The 19,586-nt window shown below is 40.3% G+C and overlaps 1 protein-coding gene across 7 annotated transcripts in view; it reads left to right on the top strand.

Moving 5' to 3' along the window:
• The window catches only part of plecb (plectin b), a 139,809-nt gene that overhangs the window by 98,287 nt on the left and 21,936 nt on the right, over positions 1-19,586 (top strand). For 4 of the 7 annotated variants that reach the window (XM_061051164.1, XM_061051163.1, XM_061051167.1 and 1 more), the window contains 20 exons: positions 343-404; positions 5,199-5,288; positions 6,653-6,730; positions 6,857-6,949; positions 8,231-8,397; positions 11,778-11,893; positions 12,032-12,129; positions 13,533-13,652; positions 14,609-14,704; positions 14,800-14,927; positions 16,426-16,519; positions 16,782-16,936; positions 17,053-17,374; positions 17,470-17,547; positions 17,697-17,858; positions 18,018-18,122; positions 18,488-18,583; positions 18,713-18,838; positions 18,980-19,132; positions 19,253-19,407. In XM_061051164.1, the coding sequence (XP_060907147.1) occupies positions 343-404; positions 5,199-5,288; positions 6,653-6,730; positions 6,857-6,949; positions 8,231-8,397; positions 11,778-11,893; positions 12,032-12,129; positions 13,533-13,652; positions 14,609-14,704; positions 14,800-14,927; positions 16,426-16,519; positions 16,782-16,936; positions 17,053-17,374; positions 17,470-17,547; positions 17,697-17,858; positions 18,018-18,122; positions 18,488-18,583; positions 18,713-18,838; positions 18,980-19,132; positions 19,253-19,407 (2,494 nt within the window). Of the gene's footprint in view, positions 1-342; positions 405-5,198; positions 5,289-5,884; positions 5,921-6,652; positions 6,731-6,856; positions 6,962-8,230; positions 8,398-11,777; positions 11,894-12,031; positions 12,130-13,532; positions 13,653-14,608; positions 14,705-14,799; positions 14,928-16,425; positions 16,520-16,781; positions 16,937-17,052; positions 17,375-17,469; positions 17,548-17,696; positions 17,859-18,017; positions 18,123-18,487; positions 18,584-18,712; positions 18,839-18,979; positions 19,133-19,252; positions 19,408-19,586 lie in introns of all 7 variants that reach the window. The other 3 variants (XM_061051162.1, XM_061051161.1, XM_061051160.1) reach the window with 2 other exon arrangements.

Genomic DNA, 19,586 nt, shown 5'->3' with positions numbered 1-19,586 from the left:
ACTCAACTGGAAAGTAACTGCGCATGTACGTGCATCATCACTAGACACTCTGGAGAGGGATAATGTTTGTTGTAATCCATATAGCACACTCTGCTGGTGAAAGAGAACTGATGGGGTAATACATTGAAACGCAAATGAATGTATATTTTACTGGTGAATAAATCAAGTAATATGGCTCATATCTGCAATAAAATTAGCCGATACGATAGTCACTGGATTTGCTAATATCGGGCGATATTATCGGCTGGTTGATAAATCGGTCGGGCTCTGTTCTTGATTGGTTACAACTTGTTGCCTCTTCTTCTATGCCTGATGTTAAACTCTGGTTTCTCTGTTTTGCAGATGAACGAGATCGAGTACAGAAGAAGACCTTCACAAAATGGGTGAACAAGCACTTAATGAAGGTAAGGACCTGTGCTTGACTTTGACTCTTTTTTTTGATACTCCTAAAGGTGTATTAACGTTCAGATCCCGGCTCCAATATCCTGACAATGTCACGCTGCACATTCATTTACATTTAATCAGGTATACAACAAAAAAGTATTAAAAGTATTTATAAGGTGTGAATAGATTTGAACTTTCCACAAACCTTATGCAAGAAGGTTTATAACAACCAAGTCGGGTATCAAAAGGTAAAACTCCTCGTTTGTGGCCTGGGTCTGAATAATACAGTTAAACAGCAGATGTTCTCTCAGTGAGTCATCACACTTATCTGCCTTCAGGTGATTTGTTGAGTCTTTGATCAATGTTGCAACAAAACAACAACCTTTGCATTTGAAAAATGAAGACAAGGTAAAGTGCAGAAAAACTAATTCCTCAAGAGGCCACCTGAAGCTAGCTCCAAAAGTGAGTCAATCCCCATAGAGCCCCAAAGTTAGATGCCAAACTTTACAGTAGAATTAAACATGTTTACAGCCTTGTACAGCTACATGAGAAAGAATTGCTCATCTTTTTGAATTGTGTAATTATATTAAATTATAGATAAGGATTAAAGTTTTGCATAATTTGGGTGTGGTCATAGGTAGGTGCTCCTACACAGCTGTCCACAAGGTATCACAACAGCTCATGCTGTTGTTTGTGTCTTTTTTTATTTACACAAATAAAATTCAAATTATAGGGCGTGCTGTGCTTCGTGATCTCTGCTTGATTTTTTTCAGTGAGCCAGCTAATTCATTAGTTCAGGGATAGAATACAAATGTGCACGATTAGCTGACTTAATGATTACATGTCATCACTCTCACACCAAAAGGACTAGTCTGTTAAACTAACTACATATATTCAGTTTAATTGAGTTTAACACTTGAACTTGAGCAAGTCAACAAAATCGTGTGTAACATCACTTTGGGATTGTCCATGTTTTTTTTTTTACAGTCAATTAATACTACTCAGATTTGCCTTTAGCAGCCATGATCAGGTGTAAATTAAGTAGGTTGGCCTGGTTTAATTTAGTGTTGGCAGGAACTTTAATTGATGTTTGACACTCGGAACAAATGTCATAGGGGATGAAGTCTATATAAGGGTTATATAAGTTAATGAGCTCATGCTGGTTTAAACAAACACACGTCATCGAACAGAGTGACACAGATTTTATCCAAGCAAGTTGCAGGATCATTGATTTACGATTACAGAGTTGTATGTCAGATTCCAAGCATGCTTCATGTTGTGGATGATTTTGAATGACGGGTCAGAATGATCTAAAATACAATCCTTTTGTATTTTAAGTGAGTCGTAGGAAATGACAACACCTCAATCCCTTCTTACATAAACACACATTAGCAAGTCAGTTGCTACCTCGCACCCCCCTGTTAACAAGATAAAGATAAACTTTATTGATCCCCCGTGGGGGAAATTTGTGATTGCAATGCATTGTAAAGAGGAGGCTAACCAGAAGTCCGGTCTATCACCAACTGAGGGACTGTGTAAACTATCCATCAGCACCCATCCAGTCTCACCTACCTCACTCCACTGACCTGAAAGCCCCCTCCAATGCATCACATAGTCAGGGAGGTAAACAGGTCAGGATGGGGCCACACTCCTCACTCTGGAGTTTCTCATTAGGGGTGAAAAATTAACCACCATAACACAATAACTAACCCTCCCACACACAGGAGTAAAATACCCATTGGCAGCAACACTTGTACAACAGTATGACTTCCATATTTGAATTATCACTCCAAAGACACAAGGCCATTCATTTTTTTTAAAGAATGGAACAAGAGGAGGGGGGAGGCACAAAGAGAGTTTTTCATTTCCATTCAGCTACCACACTGTGAGAACATACAGAGTAGTTACTCCCTCTTGTTTCTCTTAAGTGTTCTCAGTCAATTTTAGAGGGTGAGTCACAAACATCTGGACTCACTTAGCCCCCTCTGAAAAGGCAAAATCTGGGCCCAGAGCCCACAGTGGTGAGTGCCTACGGTAGCACATATGCTGCACAGACTCATGGGAGAGGGTGGCTACCTGCATGCACAACCGGCCTCAACTGGAGCCTTGCATTGATGCATGAAAAGCTTTATATTGTTGAAATTCTGACTTTTTATGAATAACGTAAAAAAAAAAAAAAAAAAAAAAAAGCATATGAATGTCTTTGTCCAAGGTTTAAAATGTTTGCAGCACAAAAAGTAGAGTCTGGAGTGTTCTGGAGTGCACATTCAAAAAGGTAAAAAGCCTTTATTGAATTGGCTATTTCATAACGAAAAACCTGATATTAAGGCCATGTTAAAAACTAAAAAGAAGCCAAGAATCAACCCACATGTATAGCAGTTCAGACATCCTTCTTCAGGGTGTCAAAATTTTATCTAACAGTAAGAGTCGTTGAAGAGAGGGGGTTTTCAGCCAGTTGACTAGACTTACAGATGAAATGCATTTTTAAAAATGGACTTCAATGGTGGACTCCACTTATTGTTTATTCTATGTTTGTTTTTTAGTCTATTAAATATGTTAAAGATTAGAATAATATTCTGTTAAATCTCGGATCTAACTAATAATATGAAACTCTCCGGCTCTTCATTTACCGTCTTGGTTGACAAAGAAAGGCCTCGAGTCCTTACGTTGAAGAGGGAAGAAGCAATCGTTGCAGCCTTAATTTATGATCTTACAAAAAAAAGTTCCATTAATTAAGACGAGCATCATATCAAATAGAAGGAAGATCTCTCAGCCTTCAGTCATCCGTGGAAAAGACGAGGAAATTAGAAAAAATAACATATTCAGGGAAGAAAAGTGTTAACTCTTCCTAAATGTGCGAAAATGCTCCCCTGAGGCTAAACTGATTTAATGACTGATTTAATGACTGACCTGACAGGGGGCAGACTGTAGGTTGGCTACAGCCATGAAAAGCTGCATAGGGCCATCGAGTGGTTTCCTCTGCAGAGTAAATCCCCAGATGTCAGAATAATTGGCACATTCCTTGAAGCTACATGTGATTAGATTAAAAGCCACTCTCATTGCAGAGCCAGTGATTTAAGATTCTACCTGCCTGTAAATGAAGGAAACCCCTGCAGAGCTTCAGAGGAAATGCACCAGAGGATGTAACCCTTACGTAAAACCTGAAGCATGCTAAGTGTTTGTAGGAAGGTCTGAAGGCCTGTGAGCCGTGTGTGCTAATCGTTTTCACCTTGAGAAGTTTACAGAGCAGCTCCGAGAGGGCAATTTGTAGCATAACACCCGCCTTTCAGCAGTGACAGTGTGTGTGAGCAGGGGCCTCTGAGACCACCGCCTTTCAGTACAAAGTAATAGAAGAGTGGTGATAGATGGCTTTTGAGTACACACTGAGGAGATAGACTATTAGGTAAGCACAAAAAAATCATTGTTCGAACAAAGGAAATGAACCTTCACACACATACTTAGGAGGTTTAAAAAGCTTCACATGTGTGTTTGCAGCTCAGTAATACTGAAAACACTTAAAGCCATGAATGTAATGGTTCATTACGGAACATTTTTACCTTGTTCCTTATATGAGTAGACAGTGACCTCTAGTGGTGGCACTGTTGTTTGCCTTCACTGCACTCGGATCCTCCTGCTTGTCTCTGCAGGCAGGAAGGAGGACGTCTGAGGTCGGATAACTGAGTTGAAATTCTTGCCAATATAAATCAGACACTGTTGTAACTTGCAGGGAGAAATTAATTCTCATTCCATTTGAGGGCTGAGGCCTCACTCACCTACATGATGAAACACATGCACATTTTTAAAATGTAAAAAAACCATCATCTTTCTGTTAAGCGCTTTCCTTCTAAATGAATTAATCTACATTTCCATGTCATCCTACTAATTTCTCCACGTCATTTTCATTTTTTTTTTATCTCTAATTTTTTGTTTTCCTTTCTTTCCATTACTCATCCATGCGTTGTAATTCCTCCGTCTTTGATCTCTTTTTTCACCCAGCATTATAGTGCCGAGGTAAGTGCCAGGGACTGTTTGAAAATGACATCTGGTCATGAAGAACTTTGCATGAGGCCTGTCCCTTACCCTTACATGTTTTTTTTACCCTACCCTCCTGTCTGTCTTTCTGTTTTCTTGCACCATTCACCGCACCTCCCGTCACACTCTCACATGTTTTTCCCTCTCTGGTTGCAGCAGCACCACACCTCTGGTTTTTATACACATTGAATGCATTGTTGACATTCAGTGACTTGATTTCCAAACGTTTTGTGAAGTGTATTAAGTGTGGTTGTGTTTCTTTGATTTTGAGGTTACAGTACCAGTGCACTTTTCTTTTTTTTTTACCCCACTGATCTGTATTTGATTCCCTTCTATCATTTATTAGAGATGGCAGCTGCTGCTTGGTATTTAGAGCAGGAGTCAGGCTTGGCTGCTCATAGCGATGAATTCCACACCTGTGTAGAATTGCACTCGTGAAGAAACGTATACAGCACAGCTCAAAATTTCAACTTGTATTCAGCGTTTCTGTTTTAGATTATTCGGTTGACGCTCTAAATTTGAACTCTAAAAATAAAAAATTACAAATTCCTCAGGCTTTTCTGTTTTTTCTCAAAGTTTGAACAACATTCTGTGGTGTTGCTTTGAGAAAATCTCTGAAGAATTCTTGAAAGAAACAGTGTCTTGATTGGATGGAAGGAAATCTAAAAGAAATAATGAAACACTGAGCAAACACTGTGTTATTCTTCAGTCAGCGCTAAAACAAATGTACCAACAGTTTGTCAGGAACATTTCTCACTTCCATTTCCACTTTGTCCTTGCAGTCACAGCGTCACGTCACAGACCTGTATGAAGACCTTCGCGATGGACATAACCTGATCTCGCTGTTGGAGGTTCTCTCTGGGGAAAAACTGGTGAGTGTCTTTTTTTTTTTTTATTAGGGCCTTGACTGTGAGAAACACCCAAAGCTCTGTATTCTTACCCCAATCATCCTCCATTCTCTTTGACCAAAACCTAATCCAGACTAATTACATGAGGCGCATTTATCCTAAGTCTGAAGGTACATCATCCCCACACACACCGATGTGTCAGTCAAAGACTTAACATGAGCTCGACTTTGAGACTTATTCATTGGCCCTTACTGCTCTTGAGTTTACTTTCGATCTGTACTTTTTGGCTCACCATTTAAATTTTTCGTCAGCTTTTGTTCAACTTTGATTTTCTTTCTTCTCATGGCCGACTGATCAGAATCATTTCAAAGCCAGCAGCAAGCGACTGCATCAGGGAAGCTTTTCTGCTGCTGTGGTTCATTGCATCTCCACAAGCTCCAGCTCAGCATCTTCATCACCTGAATGCACTAACTCTTAACCTTAACCTGCTGTGTTGAACTATACTCCGATCTGATCTATTGCTTTCATTCTTCTTCTCTTTCCTTCCTCCTTTAACCCTGCTCTGTGTGTTCTGTCTGGCCTTCTCCTCCCTCTCTTTGCACGGCTCTCGCTCGAGCTAGCCAAGGGAGAGAGACATGGTCAGGAGCGTCCGGTTGGTGAGTGGGTCGATAACTATTACTGTAGATGTCTTCATCTTGTCTTATTGTTTGTATTCATCCATGCTTTGCCACATGTGATTTGGCTGTGCATGATATCCAGACCTCCATGGCAAGTCAAGTCTTTTGTTGCCTTGTTTTCCTTCACCTTATTGACAGGCTTGCTTTGGGTTTCAACCTGCAGGATACGTTTCCATTTGTCCACAAGCTTCTTCTTTTTTTGTTGCAGAATCTCTCCTAAGCCCGTGCATTGTTAATTTCCACTATTATAAAAACGAAGCATGATGCAACATAATCTTACCTCACTTTGCTGTCAGATGACATTAATGATACAGACCCTGTGACTGGCACAGCCAATGCAAATTTCCTGCTGTGTTATTGCTAATTATTTCCATCAAGTTTCATTTTACCCCATATGCCAGGAATAATGGTAAACAAAAGGACGAAGCCAAGGAAAACAACACAGGCTTCATATGTTCATTCAAGTATGGCTGTGGCTTTACTGTAAATCTTAAATTTAGCCCATGAAATCAATTCACAGTTATGCAATGTTAAGGATTCACCAATTATCCTTAATCTTTAAATGTTTTATTTTTATTTTTCATTCCATGAATTTCTCATTCCATTGAATACTTACTGTTCCGCTTGACAGGAAGTGTTCAAACGGGTCTCCTCTGACAGCTGGAGGTCATGTGACTAAACGTCTCCTTATGTCTTTTCTCTCCTCTCCAGCCCAGAGAGAAAGGCCGCATGCGATTCCACAAACTGCAGAATGTACAGATAGCACTGGACTTCCTCAAACATCGGCAGGTGTGTACATACACAAGATACCTTAAACCTTAAAAAACTTTTGGAAATTTGAACGAAAAAAAAAAACATTTCATTGATGGGTCATGAACTTCTGTTTACTACTGTTACCATGCTTTGTCTTCTCAGGTCAAGCTGGTCAACATCAGAAACGATGACATCGCAGATGGAAACCCCAAGCTCACTTTGGGGTTAATATGGACCATCATCCTTCACTTCCAGGTCTCCTCATCTGTCAGTGTTGTTTTTTTATTGTATTATCGCTCTCTACATCTGTCACTGGGATCTACACCTGTCAGCTGCTGTTTCACATCTGCCTGGAACCAATCCCAACGGGTTCTGCTCCTCATAATTCCTCTTGGGGGAAAGGACATTTTCTAATCATCTCATCATATCATTTCCTGATCTTCTAGAAGAAAATGCAACTTTTATAATACACTGATACTCCATTCACATGTCCGGTCTGAAGTAGGTGATCTATGAGCAGTTTAAAGAACTGAAACACTGTCAGGGTGTGTAAGAATGAGTCACTCTCTGCCTGACTCCCAGGAGGAGGGTGTGTCTGCTCGAGTGTACAGCTTGTTGTCATGCTACACTCCCAACCACATCCCATGTACCCAGGCCTTTTCCTGCTTTTTCTTGTGTATGCCAAGAGCTGATAGATAGAAATCCCTGGGTATATCAGCCCGATGGGCAGGGCCTCGCCCTTTAACATCACATGGTTCAGGCTCGAGTTGCAAAGGGCTGAAGGTAAGCATGAGAAAACAAAGGAGATGCTGGTGTTGAGAGGGGGTTTTGGTGAGGTAATCTGGTGATGGTGCCACTGAGTCCTGTAGATAAGATGTTCCCAGAGTCTTTATACTTTCATAGAATAGGGAGGATAATGAGTGGCTGTGGTTTTCTGATGAGTCACGGCGATCAAAGGGGATAGTGAAAGCCTCCTTCTAATATAATCTAGTGGTAAACCCCACATCATGATTATAACAATTTAGTTTTATTTACGGATTAAAACACATTATGTCAACTCTATAAAAGTTAAAAAAGAAGTGTACCAACATTATTAAAACATGGGTCACATGGGTGTGCCTTTTTTATTGTTGGTAAAAAGTCTGCAAGAAAAGGGATATCATGTTAAAAACTAGACCCATGTGAAAAAAAATAAAAAAATATGTCCAGTATCAGAATATCCTTAAATTTGGGGGGAAGAGTTTTTAAAAGAGGAAAAACACAATAAAGGAAAACCTGATGCCAGTGATTCATCGTCCACACCTCCCTATGTCTCAAACGAGTGGTGATTTCCAGGCCAGGAGAATAAATCCTGCTAACTCCTTAGATGGTTACTGGGTCAAAGGAAAGACAAAGGTTAATCAGGGGTGTCCAATCATTCTGCTCCTTTTGGTTTCCACTAATGACTAAACTCCTCAAATTTGCTTCAACAAGGATTATTCACATCTTCTGCACATTATTCCACTCTTCTAACCTGTTATTCATATACCATCTCAGATCTCAGACATCCAGATCAATGGTCAGTCAGAAGACATGACGGCAAAGGAGAAGCTGCTGCTCTGGTCCCAGAGGATGACGGACGGCTACCAGGGCATCCGCTGTGACAACTTCACCACCAGCTGGAGGGACGGCAAGCTCTTCAACGCCGTCATTCACAAACACTAGTGAGTGGCCAATTCCAATTTGTGATTGTTAAAAAAGAAATGTGCTGCACAATATACAGTACCTACTCTGAACTCACTCTTGATAGCGTCAGGATGTAGTGATACCAAGCGGCAACCTCTGGTGTTTAAAAATGAAGTCAAAGCGGAAGTGCAAAATCCTGCAGTTCAGCAAGGGTCCACTTGAGGCTTGAAGTCACATACACACCCCATTCAATAAATCCTGTTTTTACTATAGAAATTAACATGTTTACAGGCGGGCACAAAAATGTAAATAGGCCTGATTAGTAATTGTCCTCATGGGCGCACACTGTACGGGGAGTGATTTTTTTATTACACACGTGTTATCCATACTTAGGCACATAGCTGACATGATTGACAGGTGGGTGCGATGTAACGGTTCGTCAAGAGGTTTAAAACCCGCCTCAGCTCCAGCTCTCAGCCTGTCGTTAGGTCGACTGAAAGTTAGGCTGAGACAGGATTTCCAACATGGAGGCTGCTGCCGATGATCCTCCAGAGTCCGCTGCTGTAACAGATGGCTGACATCACTCAGGCTTTGTCCATTAATAATTACAGTGTATGATTGATACCTGAATCAACTTCGGTTATAAAAACAATGACATGGCTTTTTCATAATGTGCTATCTGGTTACCTTTAATGGGACGTAATTAGCACTTAGTATTAAATGATTCAACACAAAGACTCCTTACAGTTGCATGAACAGGGCTCAGAATAATTGAGCACTCTTGTCTATTAAACTGGATTTTAAAAGTTAACTTTGCTATACTCTGCCCATAAAAAAAATAAAACCTTTTGACCTATTTTCAAGTCAGCACCTGACAGAACTGGTCTTAGGCAGATTTGATATTAACTGTATTAATGCCCTCTAGGTTAGAAATACCACAGACAGGCGTCTGCCATGAGTAAGACAGTTGGACCTTTGGGTGATCATTTTCTCAATCACGTTTGGTTAGCTCTCTAAACTTTTGGGAACCTATAGTGATAAAAAAAAGTAAATGACAACATAAACATGCACACTCCCCTGAAGTTGTTTTGTGTCTTTAAAGTGGAATTAGCAGTGAAGGGTTGCTTTGTGTAGCAACATCCTGAGAATCGAATAGACTTTTTATTCTCAGGAAGATTTGTCAATAAAGTTAAGTTTGCTTTTTAGACATTTTAACAAAGAGGGGTTTTAGAAACCAGAGAGCAAACAGTTATAGCAGAGAATGAAATAAGAGAAAGTGAAATGTTCAGAGACGTTCTTCTTTACAGTCATTATCAATGGCAAGAAAGAAATGCCTGCAGGGGCAGGTTTCCTTCAACTTGAACATGTACCTGCAACTCTTTCTTCTTTTTTGGAGACACCTGAGGCTGGATTAGAGCTGCCTTTCATAATGGGCAGGGGAGTGGTGTGTGGGCGTGGCTGTAGCACTCTGTGGCTGCTGCATGAACACTTTGGCGTTACTTTGTGCCCAGGCATTAGTGCAGATTTTGTGCTCATCATCAGAGTTTAAGATTGTCCAGGGCTTACAGATTGAATTTTAAGGCAACAGATGGACGTCGGTTTTTATGCAGAATAGCTTGACAAAGTCGCTGTGACTTGTCTGTGCCACTAGGAGGCTTTTTCATCACAACAACACCGCAGAAGGATTAGGAGGATCTTCACATGATGACGGACACCTGAGAAACACATCGCATGGATTTACTAGATACCATTTAGACATTAAAAAAAAACACTTTTTCATCACGAGTAGATGAAGCTGTAAAACCAACCGGCAAAGCCACTGCACAAGGATCTTCCTGCAGATTTAAAAAAAATGCTCAATTTAAGGAAGAAGTCGAAGCTTAGGAAGCGGAGGCTGGGCTTCATTAGAGATGCATCAGGATCTGTCAGCGAAATGGACACCCGGGTGGTCATGTTGTGCGAGGATATCCCATCAGAGACATCCTCCGGGGACTCAGGGCGGGGTTCTCAGAGCTCGGGGGCCCGCTCAAGCAGTGAGGAACTGGGCCATGGATTGAGGTCTCATAACTTTCATGGAAGGGAGGGACAGAGCATGAGCAGCTCCTCCAGGCCGGTGAAGCAGTACTCGGTGCGAGAAGTCCGCCATGTGGAGTCTTCTCCTGTTTATGTACACAATCCAAGCCGTACCACTCTACACATCAGAGAGCTGTATGAAACTACACCTACTCTTACCCGTGCTGCATCCGCTTAAATATAGTCAATCTTTCAGGTCTATGTACTTAGTAGATTTTTGTCAATGCATTTGAAACTGCTGTAGCTGATGATGTCAATTGTAAAAGTTTTGTGATAGTAAAGGATGCATGCATGATAGAAGATACTCTGTGATGCTCTCAATCATGCTTCCCTGCACTCTGCAGACGTGAACTTTTCTCTCTTCTGGTAGTTATGATCGGCTGCCAACTTAAAAATGTGTGGGCTTTCATTATGCAAATGCTCTTTAAATTAAATTCCCCCTATAGAAGCACTGACGTCTGCCAAAGAGACTAAAACACCCAGAGGACAGAAAAAGGCAGGTGCTTGTCAGATGATGAACAGGTGGACTTTTTTTTTCAAAGCATATAGCCATTGGCAGAAGGTCTTAAAAAGCTCATACAGAGCTTTGAGAATATTTAATTGAACACCCTATAAGTGAGCAGACAGGAACACAATGCATTCCTTCTGTGTACATGTTATAGAGATGACATCAAGCCTTTCATGAAATCCCATTTGCCAAGCTTTCAACTTCTCGTCTAACCAGAACAGTAGTATCTTGCAGTGATCAACCCCTAAACGTCATATGCTTATAAATGACTTAAATTAACTTTAACAAACTCTGCATGACACATTACAGTTTTTAAGTCCCTTGAAATCATGTCAAAAAATAAATGTTGAGTATGTACCATGTACATGTATTTTCCAATTAAAAGTCTGAAATTTGATTTACATAAGGAACAGCTAGCTTGATAGTTTTGGATTTCTCACATTCAGCTCTATTGGCTACTTTACCGACAATCATATATAAAAAAAAAAAAATAGCTCCATTTTTAATAGAAACATGTTTTCAAGCATCAAGTAGCAGTTTTGTTAAATGTTTTTGTGAAACTTTTTGATTTCTAAAACTCAAAGGTCAATGAAGAGAGCATAAATCATTCAGAAACTATCCTTTGATGTCACTATACTTTAATTACAGCTTCAGGAATACTCAGTGCACTTAATATGGACTCACACAGCAGTTCATGGTCAGCCATCCAATCAAACTCAAATGACTCTTTTCATTGGACCTCTTGAGATAATGCAACCAAACCCTTCTCCCTTTCACTGTCATTGGTGATAACTTATTGGTGCTTAATTGTCCTTTTTGTTTGTTTGTTCTTTCTAGTCCCCGACTCATTGACATGGGCAAAGTGTACCGACAGAACAACATACAGAACCTGGAACATGCCTTTGGTGTGGCAGAGAGAGACCTGGGAGTGACACGCCTCCTTGACCCGGAGGGTAAGCCTAGCACCAAAAGTCAATTTGATCTGAAACATCAGACATGTGATGTGATTGGATCAGTTAAACTAAATAAATGTTAAATAAATGTATGCCTTGTTTTGCTGCATTTTCTAAATTTTTGTCGTCTGCTTCCAGATGTGGATGTTCCACACCCTGATGAGAAATCCATCATCACTTACGTGTCGTCCTTGTATGATGCAATGCCGAGGGACGCACATGATGGCAGAGGAAGCGTGAGAGCACCTTCTTTCATATAATGAATGTTTAAGCTTATCATGATACTGACGCCACAGTATGACCTACAAAACACCAGACCATCAACTACAAGATTTGTTATATCTATAAAGATATTGTTTTACGTCTGCTTCGATTCCAACGTTGGGATTTACAGAGTGTAAACCAACAAAAGCTATTTTCTAACTGGAAAAGTATCACAGTAATCTGTACCTTTTAGCATCGAAAAGGACGCAGAAGGTGTTGTAGATAAGATATCACTAACCGACACCAAGACATACCTGAGACCAGAGAGCTCTGAGACAGAGACACAACCAAGACAAAGAAGAGAGAGACCAAAACAAAACTAAGACCATAAATATCACTGAAAAATCATCAACTTGTGTGCATGAGGCGTGTCACTCTCTTAGGCTGTAACATAGGGGAAGGTTGCATCCGTAACCTGGGAACAAAAATCTAATTATGAATGAATAAAAGTTATTCCTTCTTCTAATCACAGTAATAATGTGGAAAATAGTCTGTCAGTGGTGTACACCCAGTCTGAGACCGAGTAAAAAAAGCTTTTGATTCTGAGACGAGACCTTCAAAAAGTTGTCTCGAGACCGTTCTTGAGACCAAGAGCGATTTGGAGTACTACAACATTAGACGCAGGACTAGATGTTTCTTTATATTTCACTACACTGTCTTTTACGGTACTGACACAACAAAGAGATAAGTCACTGTGCCTTGTTGACAGGGGTTGCTGAAATCCAATCACATTGAAAGTTCCTTCAAACTGATTAAGAAACATGTTGCCCAGTAAGATCTGATTGTAGGCTTGATCAGATTTCATCAAAAATGAACAGGCTTGTGACTCCACTTAAAAATCAGCTTTTATTGTCAGAGCGGTCCACTGCTTCAAGAAGTAAAAGATAAAAATAAGTCTTGTGAAACCAAGTATTGAGGGAAATTAGAAACCTGTGGTGTTTACAGTGTGGAGGCATAAGTCTCAAATGTATTGTTACACATCTGTTCATGTAAAACAGACTGTATAGTTGTTTATGCATCCTCAGACTTTGTCATTGTCCTATGATGAGGCCTGAAATATCCTGAAATGAATCTTTGCATACACAACTTCTCACAAAGAATCCAGGAGAACGACACACTTGTGCTTCTGTCCGTCTGCCTCCCACCATTGTTTTCCTTCTTAACACTGTCTCCCCGACCCACTGCCCCGTCCGCTAACCTCCCTCCCTGCCCTCTGCCTTCCCTGTGTATTCACACAAGACTTGGATTGTTGCTACCTAATTGAGTTAAGTGTGGTGTGTGAATGATAGGACACAGAGCTGCAGGAGAAGAAGAGCCCTCCTGTCTGTTGTTGTTTAGCTCCCATCTATCTTTTTTTCTGCTGCCTTGGCTTTAGGAGCTGGAGCTGCGCTGGCAGGAGTACTACGAGCTGGTGACCGTCCTGCAGCAGTGGATCCGCCACCATGTCATGATCTTCGAGGAGAGGAAGTTCCCCGGCAGCTATGAGGAGGTCGAGGTGAGATGCTATCAATGTGCTTTTATTATGCCCACAGGTTGGAGATCAGCTTTGTTATGGATATGTCTGCAGACCGCTGTTCAGCAGCACTGAAGAATACAAATTAAAAGTTTACAGTATCATTTTTAGGTATTTAAAGAAAACTTTTAATAACATAGAGATATTCTCAGTCTTCAGGTTTTGTTGGTCATTAAATTTTGTTGCTGAAAGAACACGCTTGCATAATGTAGGCAGAAAGAGAAGAGGGTATTGTTGTGCACTAGGTGGGGCAGTGCTTGTGCTGGAAAAAATAAAAATGCAGCCACAAGGCAAATAATGCTAAACCTAATCCTCAGACGAGACACCACTGTGCCACTCCCTGCCAGTGCTGCTGAACAAAAGTATAGCGTGTCTGCAGTACTTTTCTCAAATTTCTTTGAAGTCAAACTAACAGAAGAAGTGCATCAGCAGAATCACAGTGAGGTGTGCTTCTATAAGTCTGGTTACAGAGGTTACAGTTCCAGCTGTCTTCAACAACAAGGCAGTCAAGTTATTTCACAAAGTTTAACTTGATTTCCCACCAGAGGTTAGCCACCTATATATAAACTTTTAACTGTGGCATGATGTGTTACTTTAGTGGTCTGATTTAATTCAGGGAATTAGGGTTTCCAATTATTTTAACTGAGCAAATTACACAACATTCACTGAAAGAAAAGCAGCATAATGATGTCTTTTACACCAGGGAAGTAGAAGTTTTACTTTTCCTACTGTAAAAGCCGGTAGCCTAGTGGTTAATGTGTGTACCCTATGTACGGAGGTTATAGTCCTCTAATCCTCTCTCCCTTAGTTCAGACTCTATCCACTGTCCTATCTGTAAATTAAAGGAATTAAAAGCCCAAAAATGAACCTTTAAAAAAAAAGCTGACACCTTTAAATTAAACAAATTAAATGTTGTCTTTTTCTTCTTTTTTTTGTAGCTTCTTTGGCGCCAGTTCTTGAAATTCAAAGAGACAGAGCTGCCAGTGAAAGAGACCGACAAGAACCGGTCCAAACACATCTACCAGTCCTTTGAGGCAAGCTGACCCTGTTTTTCTAATCTTTTGTCATTTTATTGTGTTCTGTTCTATTGACTCGCGACTTATGCATTGTACACCCGTTTGCCCCACAGAGCGCCGTGCATGCTGGTCAGGTGAAGGTCCCTCCAGGATACGATCCTATTGATGTGGAGAAAGAATGGGGTCGACTTCATGTGGCCATCTTGGAAAGAGAACGGCTGCTGAGGATAGAGTTTGAGAGGTGAGGACAGTCAGTGGATATATCAAGCAATCACTCAAATATTTTTTTAAATCTTATCTTAAGACAAAAAGAGCCAGTTACGACTTTACTCTTAGTTCTATTATTTACAGAGACTCAAAATTAATCCAACATGAGCAAATAACAAACTTGGCAACGTTTAGCAAGACACAGCTGCAAGGTAAAAATGTCCTTTAATGCACAAGCAGACTCACGACTCACAGCCATCTGCTGTGACTGTGTTGGGCTTGCAGAAAGAAAAATGGGACAACAATGAATAAAGAAGATGAATGGCTCCAATCCAAGTTATTATAGTTAAAGTATACACTAATTAAACACATTTTTATGTTTTTTATCGGATATATGGAGAATGATCCTCAGAAATATTATGAATTTTTATATTACTAATTCTAAAAACAAAAGAATACAGATAAGATATCATACACACAGTACAAAAACATAGAAAAAGACATTGTAATGTGCTTCAGTTTCAGGTAACAGTTATGTGTCCTGATAATAGTTTACACCTACAGATGATGACTAGTGGTTAAGAAATGACAATACTAACATGGATCGTTTTCAAGTTGTTAAAAACATCTATCTAAGGTATAAAGAGAAAACATACTCAATTTAACCAAAAACGGCTTCATGCTAACAATTTATTAGCCTAGCTTTAGCCTCATGGTTATAGTATTAGATGGCATGCTAGTTAGCCTTTAAACGTCCCCAAATGCAGATAAAGATGAAAAAAGTATGCAAAATAATGTATTGCCACTTTTGATTTAACCTTGACAAAGGTTGTTTTTAAATAAAAAAACATTTGAAAGGTTATTTGTGATTACTCATTATAGTTGCAGATTTTGCCGATTGCATTTCCTGCTTTGGTAGAATTGAAGCAAAATCTCTGGTGAAGGGCGTTTTTTTCCTTGTTGTTTTGTGTGTTGGTTTGTTTCACCATGAGAGGCATGTTCCTCTTAATTGGTCACAAACAATTATTTAATTAGTTTTGATGAAATCAAATGAGACATCTTCCCCAGTATTGAGAACTACGTAATTTCTTGGAAATGGAATAGTTTAGTGTCACGAGAAAGTCGGGGCATCTCACAGTTTGATAGCCTCGTTCACGGTTGTGAGATGAGGAATGACTCATTTCGCAGACTGGATGTCTTTGTCAGAAAAACAGAGAGATTTGTGTCGCACTCTGCCTTGCTACGTGGTAGATTTCCTAAGGCATAATGGGACTTTGAGAAGAGCTACGCTTTTTTATGTAGCTGGAACTTTAATAGTTATAAAAGAGATGCGGCATGGCATTTGTGGGTGATCCACATAAATTGGAGTTTTTGCTGGAGTACAGATTGCAGTAAGTCGTGAGCTTTGGCTTCTGGTGGTCCAAATGTCTGAGAGTTCTCTGATTCTATGGGACTTTTAAAACAAGGATAAACACAATGTTTTTTAGTTCTATTATATTTATTCTTTACATTTATTTTTTCCTCTCATCCAGACTTGAGAGGCTCCAGAGGATCGTCAATAAAGTCCATATGGAGTCAAGGACGAGTGATGACCAGCTCAGCCACCTGGAGAACCTGCTGCAGACAGTGAGTCCTACCATTACATTATAATGACTGTATTTTGATATTTGTCTACAAAGGAGAACAGAAACCTGAGCATCCAGAAAATGATTATGCATTATTATTTTTTGGATTTGAATGTGAGCAAACTTAAATCATTCATCCTTTCTAAATTATGCATTTAAAAAAAATGCACTTAAACTCTTTTATGTTATCTTCTAAATATGTAGTGACAGAGAAGTAAATAAAGATGACAAATCATTTTTTATTTTTATTTAATCCCCTTCAGGACATCCGTCTGCTGAACGCAGGGAAACCAGCTCAGCACACTGCAGAATTAGAGAGAGAGCTGGACAAGGCAGACAACATGATTCGCCTTCTCTTTAATGATGTGCAAGTGCTCAAGGATGGGCGCCACCCTCAGGCTGATGAGATGTACCGCAGGTGGGTGATGCCTTCAAGTGAACATTTCACAGACACACCCTGTTACAAAACTGTTAGAAAACACCAAGATACACAAAGACTTACAGCTGACTGAGTTTATTTTTTTATTCCCACAGGGTTTACCGCCTCCATGAGCGCCTTGTGAACCTGCGCACCGATTACAACCTCCGTCTGAAGACTGTGGTGACTACTTCCAAAGTGAACCTGACGTCAGCCTCCCAGCAGCAGATCATAAAGGTGCGGCCCGAGTTGGATGACGTCACCATTCGCTATGTCAAAGACCTTCTGGCTTGGGTGGAGGAGAACCAGCATCGCATTGATGCAGCTGAGTGGGGCTCTGATCTGCCCACTGTGGAGTCCCAGCTTGGCAGCCACAGAGGCCTGCACCAGACTGTAGAGGACTTCAAATCCAAGATCGAACGGTCCAGGGCTGATGAGGTGATATTATCAGAACTGCTGCATAGGATTTGATACTGTCGGGCAGAGTGCCGTTGATTTCAAAGTAACAACTGTTGCATCTTTGTGTTCTTCAGAGCCAGCTGTCGCCTGTCAGCAAGGGTGCTTACAGGGAATACCTGGGCAAACTGGACCTTCAGTACGGCAAACTACTGGTAAAACTTTTTCTAGTATTGTTTGTCACAAACTTCCAATTTAGAAACGTAATCTGAATCTAAAAGATTTGTATTTATTTATAGTGCATTTGAGTGCAGTTTTTTTTGTAATCCGCTACTGATGATTTGATTTACTTTTTATCTTTCAGAACTCTTCAAAGTCCCGCCTGAGGAACCTGGATTCACTCCACGGATTCGTCAGCGCTGCCACAAAGGAGCTGATGTGGTTAAATGACAAAGAAGAGGAAGAGGTGAACTTCGACTGGAGTGATAGGAACACCAACATGACGGCTAAGAAAGACAACTACTCGGTATGTCTCTGAAGTAGCACTTGACTATCTGCTGTCACATGCTTTATAATGTCTTTTATAATTCCAGTCCTTCAGATTTTGTGAGATAAAGTAATCAAATTAACACACATAACCGTTTCCCTTAAGATTTTCATTAACTGTTTGAATTGGACTGTTCAGGGTCTCATGCGAGAGCTGGAGCTGAGGGAGAAGAAGGTCAATGACATCCAGGCCATGGGAGACAGATTTGTCAAAGATGGACATCCTGGCAAGAAGACAGTTGAGGTAAGAACTCTAGTAAACCCTCCTGAGCAGTGCAAATCTAATATACAGAGTACAAACTGGCTTCTTTTTTTTTTTTTTTTAACAATATGTTTATTGAGTTTTAAACATTTTTCCAAGACACACAATTACAATTCAATAAATTCTAAGGGGAAAAAAAGATATACACAATCACATATATACACATTTATAAAATAAGGGGGGGGGGAAGTAAAATATAATAATAAATTAAAAAAAAACTTTAATAACAAAATGTTGCAAAATTATTACTGTCCGTATTAAATAAAAATAACCAAATGGAGTACATTGACAAGCTAGCTTCTTATTCTTTTTCATCATGACTTTCTTTTTTGTCTTTGTCTCTTCAGGCCTTCACAGCTGCCCTGCAGACTCAGTGGAGCTGGCTCCTCCAGCTGTGCTGCTGCACTGAGGCTCATCTCAAAGAAAACACAGCCTACTACCAGGTACTGACACATTGATCTTAATCAATTTATAGTATTGGGATTCCCCTAGTTCTACCCCCAAAAAAATCAAGTTGTATTCAAAGAGCAGAATTTGTATTTCTTGACCTCCATGGTATCCTTTGCTCGCAGTTCTTTGCTGATATGAAAGAGGCTCAGGACAGGATGAAGAAGATGCAAGACAACATGAAAAAGAAATACAGCTGTGATCGCTCCACCACAGCCACCCGCCTTGAGGATCTGCTGCAGGATGCTGTGGTAAGTTATCATAACTACACCTCTGTAGTATATCTAAAATCTGTAGAGCTTTATAAACTAAATGCACGAGAAATTGATCAAGATAGCGATGATTTCAAAGAAAAGATGGGATTATTTCATCGTGATCTTGTTTGTATGCAGGAGGAGAAAGAACAGCTGAATGAATACAAGACCCTTGTGACCGGCCTGAACAAGAGAGCCAAATCCATCATCCAGCTGAAACCACGCAACCCCACCACCTCTATCAAAGGCAAACTGCCCGTCCAGGCTGTCTGCGACTTCAAGCAACAGGAGGTTAGAACATCTACTGACAGGCATTCACAATAATTAACATGAGAGCAGTCATACTTTTTCCTGATATCAGTTTTCCATCCATTTAATGTGTGTATTTGCCAACCATGGGTTGTGTTTCAGATCACTGTGCACAAAGGAGATGAATGCGCACTCCTCAACAACTCTCAGCCCTTCAAGTGGAAGGTGCTGAACCGCTCTGGAACTGAGGCAGTGGTCCCCTCCGTCTGCTTCATGGTGCCTCCGGTCAACAAGGAGGCTGTGGACGGTGTGAACAGGTGAGAACAAAGCACAACAAACAGAATGAATCCGTCTTGTGACAGCTGTGTTTATAAACTGAGTGAGCCACTCAGCAGCGATATGAGAATTACTTATTTTAATTCAGTAGCAAGAAATGCTAATCTTCATTATGTCAAATCTTTGATCCATATGTCACTATACTACAGATATTATTTAC

Source organism: Labrus mixtus, chromosome 11 (assembly GCF_963584025.1).
Source record: "Labrus mixtus chromosome 11, fLabMix1.1, whole genome shotgun sequence".
NCBI classification, from domain to species: domain Eukaryota; kingdom Metazoa; phylum Chordata; class Actinopteri; order Labriformes; family Labridae; genus Labrus; species Labrus mixtus.
This window is presented reverse-complemented; position numbering and strand designations above follow the sequence as displayed.